This window comes from Mesoplodon mirus (assembly GCF_964341445.2).
Source record: "Mesoplodon mirus genome assembly, chromosome: 16".
NCBI lineage: Eukaryota > Metazoa > Chordata > Mammalia > Artiodactyla > Ziphiidae > Mesoplodon > Mesoplodon mirus.
In genome coordinates this window covers 21,284,344-21,296,494 of record NC_138992.1, presented here as the reverse complement: position 1 = coordinate 21,296,494, position 12,151 = coordinate 21,284,344, and the positions used below count along the sequence as shown (strand labels likewise).

The 12,151-nt window shown below is 37.7% G+C and overlaps 1 protein-coding gene across 1 annotated transcript in view; it reads right to left on the bottom strand.

Moving 5' to 3' along the window:
• Positions 1-12,151, bottom strand: part of RAD21 (RAD21 cohesin complex component) — a 28,091-nt gene that overhangs the window by 15,674 nt on the left and 266 nt on the right. Inside the window, exons 2-3 of the mRNA XM_082601213.1 lie at positions 5,220-5,394; positions 371-500 (exon numbers count right to left, since the gene is read on the bottom strand). Of these exons, the coding sequence (XP_082457339.1) occupies positions 371-500; positions 5,220-5,363 (274 nt within the window). The 5' untranslated portion in view covers positions 5,364-5,394. The remainder of the gene's footprint in view (positions 1-370; positions 501-5,219; positions 5,395-12,151) is intronic.

Here is a 12,151-nt window from a genome sequence, read left to right as displayed (position 1 = left end):
ACTACACTAAAATTATTCAGGAAAAAATTATAATTCTAAGATTTTCTTTCCTGAACTTTTCAAAAATCATAGAACAATTAGTTTTCCACACTTCAACCTCTGATGATTGCTGAAAAAGGGGTTAAAAGAAAAAGGCAGCTCCAAAGGATTAACAAAAAAGGTGTAACTGTCCTAATTCCACATGTAGAACCAAAATAAAATCGGTTTTCTCCCTTGAAACACTGCCTCTCTAAGCTCTGCCCCGTTTTTAAGGGGTTCCCTGTACTGCAATTAAAACAAACTACGCTCATCTAGCATATTTGCTTAGCAGTTCTTAAACTAAACACGATTAACTCCAAAGTTAAAAACAAAACAAAAAAGTCAACAATACCTGGCCGAAAAGCCATCTTTATCTTAATGAACGCTTCATTACAATCTGCCAGGAGATATTTGGCTTTTCTGTGATAGATTCGAACTACTCCCAGTAAGAGATGTCCTGACGTTCGGAGTGCCATCTTCACCTGTGAATGAACATTACTCCAATTTATAAAGTTAATTTTCTGGATTTAGAGACTACTTCAAAGCTTGTATGTTGTGCAATTCATAGGCAATTTATCTCTCTCCATACTTTTAACCATTTATTTGAAGTTACCTCACAATCATGTACCTTTTATTTCTCACTGCCTTTACCTGTAAATTTCCTGAGTATACCCAAAGAATAGACGGGCAGAAATTCATGAACTAATATAGATGTGAAGGTAGCTATGAAGCAAGTATTAAGGCAATCCATGAATTGTTGTCATTAGCACATTAAGAAGTATGTGGCACTTTTGGTTGCCCATCTAGAGTCACTGCTCCTTGCTGGCTAACTGAACTCTGATTTTATTTGGGAAGTGAATGTCCCCAGTCTGGAAGGATGAGTGTCTCATTCTTCTCTGCTGGTGCTTGTTTTTGAGTGGGCACGTACCCCAGCTCAGCCAACGAGAAGTGTCAAGTAGGTCAGAGAATTCCTGAGAAAGGTTTTCCCGATTAAAACAAAAAACAACGAACCCCCCTCCCTCCCTTCTCCCCTGCCTGCACTGTGAGCAGGTGGGGCTTGTAGCTGCCTGCAGTACCCCCCCCCCCCGTAACTGCGAGGCCGTCTGCATGAGCCCAAGAAGCCAATAAACTAAGAAAGGTGAGTCCTTGGATGACATCTTCGAACTGCTGAACCAATCCTAGATCTTCCTATTTCTAAACTTCTAGTTAAATAAGACTGTTAACTTCTTTTGTTTAAGCCACTTCTCACTGAGTTTTTATGACCTGACTGGAAAGCGTACTGACTGATAAAGGATAACGGTATCCATCTTTCTTCACAAGAAAATACATTCTTCAGCTTGTATTTTATCACGGTAGATCTTGATCAGTGCTTACGGGGGATCCAGTATGTGGGATGAGACAGCGTAGTTGGGCAAAGAATGAGAGAAGGAAATACGCAATCTACACGGAATGATTCAACATTCCTCTGGTTATAATAAGAATTTTTTTTTAAAGAACAAGAAAACATGAGCTCAACTTTACCAGACTGTTTTCCAGATCACACCATAAAAACATCAAATTTTTAAGTAGCAAAGAAAGCTGTTAAATATTTGCTTAAAATTTAAATTATGCTTAGTACACTATGTTACTTATAACTTACAAATACAATGTGTTGTTTTATTTAATATGGGTACTCTCTATAGCAGTCTAGAATCCTATTTACAGTAACTCTCAGGCTCTATATTTATGGTCACATCTCATAACAGCATAAAATTATGAAGTTTAGTGTTATAAATTCGTAAGTATCTAAAACTGTAATAAATTTATAACTAAATCTAGGACTTATCTGATGATAAATCCCTGATATGAAAAATAATACCCAATTAAAATACTGCTCCTAATGGAAAATGACAATCTCCCTTTATGGTGTAGTCTTAGGAAATTTAAAATTACTGCTGACTGCACCTTCACCTAAGAAAAAAGGAGGGAAAAAACCCCCAATCTTGGCATGCCATTATCTTGTCCAGAATTAGCAACTTCTAAAAGGTGGTGTTTAAACAAAAACATGGAGATACAGAGAAGAGAGTAGTGGTTACCTTAGGAGAACGGGATGGGGGAAAGGCAAAATGGCTAAAGGGGATCAACTGTATGGTAATGGATGGAAACTAAATTATTGGTGGTGAGCACACTGTGGGGTATACAGAAGTAGAAATATAAAACCTATATGATGTTATAAATCAACGTTACCTCAAAGTAAATTTCTTAAAAATGCAGGTAATAAAGTAGTCACCTCATTAAATAAAAAGGTGGTGTTTGGGCCAAGTCTTTCTTTCTGGATTAGTTTGGTTCAGGGTTTAGTCCCGGAATAGGTAAAATGAGGTGTGGCATTTTTGCTGTTGAGCTAGCTCATGTTAAGAGTGGAGGTATAATCAAGAACACAGGCTATACATCCAAGAAAAACTCTTATCTGCAGGGATTTAAGAGGGGCTGTTCCAACCAGAGACGGAGAGGGGAAGGGTGGAGAGAGAACGCATGCAGCTGCAAGGAGCAATTTGTCTGACACTTGTTCTAAACGACTAAACCAACATTTCACCACAAGAACTGCACAACAAGAGCAGACATAGAAATTTTCACGTCAGTTCACCCTGTGGAGATACCTATTGTGATATATTCTATCACAATAAAACAAAATCAATCAATCAAGTAAAAACGCACTTTGAAATGGTTTTTAAAGTTGTAGTGTCCCTAATGGGGTACAAAGTACTCTGCACATATTATGAAAAAGTCTGTATCCTTTTAAGCCAAATCACCCTCAATACTTGCTTATGGATGTTAAAGATTAGCCACACATATCAATTTCAAGAAAAGAGTTCAATTTCTCCTTTCTCCATTCACCTAACTCAGTAAGCATACCTATAAAAAGAAAATATCATCTTCTCAAACAATTCGACCAGCAGTGCACACTGGTGCAATTTCCCCACAGAGCAAATTGTTAATGCACATCAGAAATCTTAAAATAAGTATATCACCTGCTCCAATAATTATATTCCTAAACATCAACATTAAGGAAAGACACAGAACAAAAGGTTTTACAAGTAACAGTTACTAAACGGCTGTTTTTTAAAAAGAGGAAAACAAAAACTTGTAATCCTACCACCTAGAGAAACCTTTAGTGATATTTTAATATGCCTTCTAGGCTTTTATATATGTATAAACACAATTTTTGTGTGCATGTGTACACAAAAAACTGTATTACATTGTTTTGTAATGAGCCTGCAGCCAGGAAAAGCTGTTCATAGCATTATCATAATTTTTAATGGTTGCATTATACAGACCAGAGGAATTAAATTCAAAAAACTTGGAAAAAATATGGATTATTTCCCTCCCTTCCAAAAGAAGCTGGTAAAATAAATCATACACAATCAAAATGATGAATTTCAGGTCCATAATCCTTTATTTGAAGTCCTAGGGGCCAAATGTGTTTTGGAATTCAGAGCTTTTTGAATATTATAAAGGTATTGCAGTGCACGTGTCGTTTATTAAAACATTCCCAAGAGTGTCTGCAGCAGCTCCCCATAACCATACGCATTAGTATTTCTACAGTAAATTTATGAAAACACAAATGACCTCACTTCAATTTTGGTCAAGTTGTGTTTCTGGGTTTTTCTGTGTATTTAAGTTCTGTGGGTAAGAGACTATGACAATGTACAATGCAACCATTAAAAAATGATGGCAGAGTTATGAACAGAGCTTTTCCTGAATGCAGTCCTGTTACAAAACTTACAATGCAGTTTTTTTCTACATGCACTAAAAAAGGAGAAAAATTACGTGTATAACACACGCACCCATAAAAGTCTAGAAGACATCGCAAGATACTAAAGGTTTCTCTCGATGGTAGAACTACGGGTCACTTATTTCCCCGTTTGTAAAGTTTTCTAACTAGTATTGTCTTAGAAATAACATAATAGAAACATCTTTAACACCAATAAATTCTACACCGTAACTCTAAAACCAGTTGAATTTCCATATACAGATAGAAATTTTATAATTTACTCTAATTCCAAATACAAACTTTCACTTCTCTCCTGTAAAACATTAATTTTCCCAGATAACTATTCTGAACAAGTCTCTGCTACACCCCAGCTTTATTCCTGGGATCCTCTTGCTCCTTCAGCAATAAAGAACCGCTCTTATTTAACACACTGTACCAGCATTGTCCAAACTGTTAATCCTAAGAGGAGCTCCCAATGCTGATCCAGGGAGCTGCAATGTGGAATGCTTTCAAAATAGGAAAATTGGTACATGTATGTGGGTATGCATATGCATAAATACAAAGCCCAGGAAAGGACCTTTAAAACACAGATGTGATATGTATGTGTGTGTGTGAATATATAAAAATTATATTCAAGGACTATACCTTTATTTTGAGATTAGCCCTTCATACGTTTTTAAAGTCAACCTGTCTGTTCCTCAATGAAATGCTCATGATGTTAAGTAGCTATAATTGTGTCTGTTTGTTTGAATGGTCTTTCCTTGGCAACACAAAAAACACATATTAAGTCATACTATTTGTGAAATCCAAGGGTGGAAACCACTGCTTCAGAAGTTTCAGAGGATATCAATAAAATCTCCTCTAGAAACAGAGTAGTAAGCAAGGCAGATAAGGTAACGACATTCATGAGGCTTCCATTCTAGAGGAACACAGTAATTAAATACTTAGGGAAAGACAGCCTAGTACAAAAGTTCTACGATGGGAAAAAGTTCTGGTATCTTCAAGAAATGGCAAGTAGGCCTGTGAAGCTGAGGTGGAGCAAGTGTTCTGGATGCCATTTGCTACGTGGATAAAGTATCAACAGTTAGATCTGGCCCCTGCAACATTTTCTAATTAATGGATCCTTATTTTGAGAAGTTTGTAAATTCCTCAATCAGGAATACCTATACACATATTTAATATAAAAACATCTAGAAAGTTAAATATAAAATATTTGGGTACTGCCCGACCATGCTTATCTGCCTTTAAAAGAGGCAAATGAAGATATCTGTGTACTCAACAGAATTTTTAAAGAGAAGAGAGTATCAAACTGAAACTCTGGCTAATCTATGGATTTTCTTTACCTCCAATATACATCGGTGCCTACCTAAGAAGCTGTTTTTATAGAATTCTATTTCACACATCAATGAACAATCAACAAAGTGAATAAAAATATCAACATCAAACATACCTTCGGTGAGATGATACTCTCCACACTGCTCTCTAAATTACACTCAAACACATGGGCTTTGGTTAGCTTCTTATCCCAGTGGGCCGCTAGCCAAATTTTGGCCAGAGGCCCTCTTTTACTGAGGACAAAATGTGCGTAGAACATTGTTCTGGTTGACTATGAAACAGGAGGAAACCTGAAGGGGACAAAAAGTTAATGCAAACAACACCACATAAGAAATGAATTATTTATCAAGACATACAAGAAATCTGAAAATAAAAGTCTCCTATTCTTCTAAATATGAAAACTACGAAAGGGTTGAGTGAAGTGTAGTATGCATATAAAAAACAATCTATTGTTTAATTTTGAGAAGGTAAGAAAAGATCCCCCCAAACACTAAGCTGAAAGGAAAGGGGACAAGTCAAGTCACTTCCATGCCCTACTATCATCTTAAAATAAAAGTGCTAGTTTGGTTTTTTTCCTTTAAGTAAAAACTGTCTTCAGAAAACTCTTATTCTTTTTGAAGTTCCATCAAGTGTTAATTCCATTCCTATCCTGATTATTAACTGTAAAAATAAGTCTGCTTCTGGCCCAAAGCCAGAAAATATATTCTTCATGACAAGAAAAGAATGTCCAAGAAGAAAAACACTCAGGCACAGATATTAATCAATGAGGAAATTTCCATGTTTAGAACCCCATTAAAAACTGAGATTCTTAGCTAAATGCATTATATAATAATTGCTACCTCATGACAAGCATTTCATATTTCACCAAGCAGATAAGTAAGTGGGCTGGCCCCATTTTACAGGTAAGCAGTTTAGAAAAGCTGAGCCTTAAAAAGATGAAGCATTGTATAGTTTTCTCAACTCAGGAATCTGAAAAGCACTTGATTACTAAATTCAGGACAACGATACAGTATACAATTTATCTCATGACTGAAATAGTCTTAGTAGAAACACAAGTATGTTATTCTTTTATTTTCCTTTTAGTAAGCTAATGTATTAATACCTAAGAAAAAAAAAAGGCAGCCTGAAAAACTCCAGTTTGGAGAGCATGTGAACGGTGTAAAAAGATAATTTCCCTTATATCATGTATTTTCCCTTTTCCACAGAAAACTTTAGAAAGTCTATTTTGCCAAATGAATTTTTTCTAAAATGTCCGTAACACTAAAAAAAAGGTAAGTCATGCTTTTACAGAAAGAAACTCAAGCACACCCAAAACACATGAAAACTAATTAAGATTTAAAAACTTTTAAAATTTATGTCACACCTATCCCTTGCTCCCTACCATTCCGAAGTCCTGGCAACCACCGCTCAGTTCTTTTCTCAAATTTTATCATTTTGAGAATGTTATATAAATGGAATCATACAGTATGTGACTTTTTGCAACAGCTTCTTGGATTCAGCATCATGATACAAATTCATCCAAGTGTTTGCTGCATGTCTTAACAGTATGTTCCCTTTCATTGCTGGGTAGCATTCCATGGGGGTGGTTATAGTACCACAACCTGCTTAGCCATTTACCTATTGAAGGACATTCGGTTGTTTCCAGTTTTTGGCTATTTCAAATAAAGCTGCTGTAAATATTAGTGTACACAGACTTGGTGAATGTTAATTTTTCATTTTTCCAAGATAAATGTTCTGCGGTGTTATTGGACAGCATGGTAAGTGTTCCTTTAACTTTTAAAGGAACTTTAACACTGCTCCTATCAAAACTCGAATGAGGTTTTTTAATAGCTACTGACAAGATTTTTCTAAAACTCATAAGGGAAGGCAAAAGACCCAGAATAGCTAAAAGTATTTTGAAAAAGAAAAATAAAGTGGGAAGAATCAGTCTACCCAATTTTAAGACTTATTATATAGCTACAACAGTCAATACTGTGTGGAGACACACAGATCAATCACAGATCAATGGAACAGAGAACCCAGAAATAGATCCACACAATTAAGTCCAACTGATTTTTCACAAAGATGCAGAAGCAATTCAAAGGAGGAAGGTAGTCTTTTAGTCTTTGACAAATGGCGCTTGAGTGATCAGACATCACCCATAGGCAAAAAAAAAAAAAAAAGACCTTAGCCCAAACCTCACACATTATATAAAAATTAAGTCAAAATAAATCACAGACTTAAATGTAAAACTATAAAATTTTAAGGAGAAAACCACAAGGGAACACCTTTGATACCTAAAGCTTGGTAAGAATTTTTAGACATTGTACCAAACACATGTCCTATAAAGGAAAAGAACCTAACATGAAGGAACCCACTGAGGATGCAAAGACAAGACAGAAGATGGGAAAAAATATCTGCAAACCATATATCTGAAAAGGACCTGGATCCAGAATATATACAGAACTCTCAAAACTAAAGAGTTAAAAAAAAAAAAATCCAACTAGAAATAGGCAAAAAAAAAAAAAAAAAAGGACATTTCAAGGAAGAGAATATACCGATGGCAAATTAAAAACAAGAAAGGTGCTCAGCATCACTAGTCATTAGGAAAATGCAAATTAAGACCCAATAAGATATCACTGCACACCTCTTATAGGAGCTAAAATAAAACATAATGGCAACAGGAAGCAAATGCTGGTGGGGATACAGAGATGCTGCATTTCTCATACACTGCTATCGGGAATGCAAAATTTCTTTTGAATTAGCTTAAGAAAAAAGATCCAGAGTAAGTTAACTTGTATTTTCATATTTTTACAAAGGGACTGTAAATTTTAAACAAGAAGTTTGCTTATTGTACTTTCAATTAAAAACTATGCTCATTCCTTCCAATAAGGTACAGAAAATACATACATATTAGTTAATGTATCCCAAGCAAGAGATTTAATGCCTGTCAAAAATGTTTGGGAGGGTGGTGCAAGAGTAATTCAGTCAGGTTTGCCTCATCTCCAGTTTCCATCACTTAATGGAATTTTCAATCTCTGAACCAGATGCTTCCAGGGGATCATTAATTCACACTAGGAAAATTTTCTCTGAAGAAAAAAATAAAATAGGCTTCATCAACTGCCTAATGATGTGAACTTTTTCTCTCAAATGTGGAGTTAGGAAAAGAACTAAGGAATACTAAACTAGGAAGAATCCGGATCAAATGCTCTAAGGTAAAAGCATTAAATAACACCACCTCAAGTGCACCTTCTATTCCACTTAGCAGATCAAAATTTGCTTCCCATAATCAGAGAGCCTCCTATGTTGCAGTGCTTCTACTTCAAGCCTTAAAGTTTGTTAGCATAAAAATTAAGCTGCCTCTACAGCATTATAAATATAATCTACAGGATTTTGTAGAAATCCAATATAGCTGTGTGTTCTCAGAAATACAATCACTGTCATACACATAAGCTCCAAGTATCACTATAGAAGAAAGTCATGTTCCAAATGAGTAAAAAAAACTTACTATTTAGCTCCTAGAATACTCCCTGCTGCGTGTCAACTACTAAATAAGTGTTTAATGAATAAGGAAATGAAATAAACCAAGTGATCTCATAATTGATACATGTAAAAAATTCTGGAAATTTTAGAAATTGAAACTGGCAAGTCTCAACAGGTGTCAGCAGTTCATGGCCAGCACTTCAGCTGCTGGTCAAGAGTACCCTGCCTAAAATATCCCAGCTATGCCCAGGCAGAGATTCCTAAACGGATGCTTTCTTGGCATTGGATGGTGAGTAACTAAAGCAGAGTGGTGCTAAAATTAATCTGGGAAACAATTAGCAAGAGGAAATCACCTTAATAACTAAAGGAAGCCTGATGTATAGCAGTGGATCAACTACTGGCTTGTACCTAAATAAGAATAAAGTGTAATCATTGTTGCCTTTTAAACCATTTTTTTTCCCTTAGTAATACCAAACCGTTAACCAATCTTTAAAGAAGACTGGTTGAAAGTTTTAAAGATTCTAAATTTTGCTAATTCTTTACAAAAGATCTTAGCAGAAAGTCTGCATTTGGTCAAAAAGCATAGCTTACCAGTTTCATGATTGCTCAATCAATTTTTTCTAAAGCAGCAAACAACTTTTAAAAATTGATCCTAAAAAGTAATTTAAATCTGATGTGAAATAACAGACTGATAATTTAGAACATATTCAGGAACGCAAAAACGGCAATTTCTTTAAGATGTTTCTAAAAAACCAAAGTCAAATTACAGCTCATGTTTCTACAATGATGTTAAACCATTATAATATTTCACTCATCTGTTAAAAAGCAGGGCAGGATACTGGCTGCATCAATTGCTATGACCTCTTTGAAGGGCAATGTGGCAACATCTCATACTTTCCAGCAAGAAACTGCACTTCCAGTAATAAACCAAAAGTATACTTGAGGATGTATAATAACAACAATTTAAAAAAAACAAAAACTTACTAAGCTCTAAGTATTTTATGTGTCCATCCTCTTTGTGATAGTCTTAGAAGATAAATACTGGCCCATTTTACAAACCAGGAAAAAGAGAAAAAGAGAGGATAAGGAATGTGGCAAAGGTCACCAGTATTTAATGCAAGTGGAACTTGAACTTCAGAGCCCACAAGTCTAACTAAACACTATGTTGCCTTGCCAGCATGACTTTTAATAGCAAAGTATTAGAAATAACCTACCTAGCCCTTAATAAGTGACTTTTAGCAAATTAATACAATCATACAATAGAATTCCCATGCACTCTTAAACAATGATAAAAGAGAGCTCTCTCTATACATGTATACAAACATGCATTTGCATGAGCAAAAAATATCTATGGAGTGCAAATAAAACTGATGACACCGGTCACCTTTGGAACCTGGGTCCAGTGAGAAAGTGAGGACGACCCTTCTGTACTGTTGTTGGACTTTTTTTTTCTTTTTCTTTTTTAATTTATGGAATACACAAGCGTCATCTACTCAAAGTAAAAACAATTATTTTGGGAGTGCTTTGGCAGTAACTAGCATGTTAAACTGCTTAATCTGTGTAGTTCACTTTTCTTAACTATAAAAAACTGGAAGGTGGAAATTCAGTGATTACTAACCTTAGAAAACATCAATATCGAACTCAGATAAGAATGGAACCATCTCTTTGGGGGTGCTTGGGGAGTGTCTCAGGGACAGAAGGTATTTCCAACCCCGCACCCTAGAGCTCCCCTCCCTTTTGATACTAATGTTCTTTGAAGGAGAGTTTTACAATCAGACAGTCCTAGGTTCAAACTCAGCTCCCTCCACAGTTGTTTTGTAAGGGTTAAAAGTGAATTAACATCTGAGGCTTAGCCTTCTCATCTATAAAATGGGGATGTTTCCCGAACAGTATTATGAGAATTAAACAGAACACCATACCCAACACAATGCCACTATAGACACAAATAGTTACTTTGGAAAAAAAATCTCCCACAGAGCACATATCAGCTATCATGATCATGCCTAACAATTCTGACATCACAACATTTAAACAAAAACCACAAAATCTTCATTTCTGATATTAGAAATTTCCCTCCTGTACCGAACTATAAAAGATAAAACTTCTCAGAATCCTTATGTTCCAATAAATAGGAACTCACCAGGAAAGAAATTCTCATCCTTAAGAAAAGTTAATCCTAGATTGTACTCACGTGTCGCCTCCATAAACACAAGAAAGGTAAAGGCTGCGCTCTATCAATGTACTTCTGACTTGTATATAAAAAGGCACTATGTCCACTGAGGTATGTACTGCTATCACCTCTTCTACAAACTGGTAATAATTTAATCACTGGGTATGGCATACGTCCTTATCAATGCCTTTTAAAAAGTAATTGATTAGTTGCTTCCAACATGAAACAAAGAAATTTAATGACTCTACAACTTAGGAAAGCTTTTCCAGCCTGTCTTCCGCACAACCACACAGCTCCCTGGCATTTACATTCGTTGGAAGAAAATGGGAATTTGTTTCTGGAATTCAATCATCATTCTAAACAATATACGGAGAGCAGATGTTAACTTTCGCTTGCAAAGGGAAGCCGATGAACAGTAGCCTTTACCAGAAACCCTTAAAAACTCAAGCGCGTTTTTGAACACTGAAAGCCTAACAAATCGTAAGGTGGCCAAACCTTCCAGCGTTTCCCTCTTTCAAATTTGAAGAAGGCCGCTAAGTCTGGCAGCAGCACAGCTCGACAGGGTCACCCCACACTATCACAGCAGATCATTCTCACAGCCTTTCTCAGCGAGGAAAGAGACACCAGGCATTTGTCAGAAACGCCCCCTCCCCCCCCCCAAATACAACACTCAATATCCTCAATCACTAGGAAAGCCAGGGAGGAAAACCAATTATGCTAATTTCCTAAGAATCAGAGGCAACTTCCCTTGATCGCGTTTTCTATGGGTCTGGCCAGTATTTGCTATCTCCAGCGTAACCATTTTCCTTAAAAAAAAAAGGGGGGGGAGGGGGAGCAATACCGGTCCCTGGCGAGGGGCCCGCCCCGTCCTCCGGCCTCACCGTGGCCGCAATGGCAGGGCCCGCGTGTCTCTTACCCCGCACCCACGCTCGGCGGACGGCTGCGGCCCCTCGGAGCTGGCGTCGCGGGCGGCCAGCCCGCCGCCGCCGTCTCCCGCCCCGAATCCCGCGTCTTTCCAGACAGCCATTTTCACCCGAAGAGTAGGCGGCCCGGTGCCCAGAGCGCGCTCGTTCAAACCTCCTCCTCGCCCTCCGCGGCCCGGGGTTTCTTCTGCCTCCTCGGGGAGCCGCGTCTCACCGAGAGACCGACCGAGTAACTGCTTCTTTGGCCTTGGAATAGACCTGAACCATTTGCTACCCAATAGACGATGATGCCGGCCCAGGCTGCGCGGGTCCCGGCCGAGGGTGGGCACCTGGGCAAGGGGCCTGGGCGGGCGGCGCTGCGGTTCGGGAGCTCGGAGGGTGGCAGCACTGCCCCGACCGGGGGCGCAGGCAGTGCCGACGTCTCCCTCGCTCTCCCGCCCCCCCCCCCGGGAGTCCGGCTCCCCGACGGCAAGACGGCAGGGAACGGGTGGG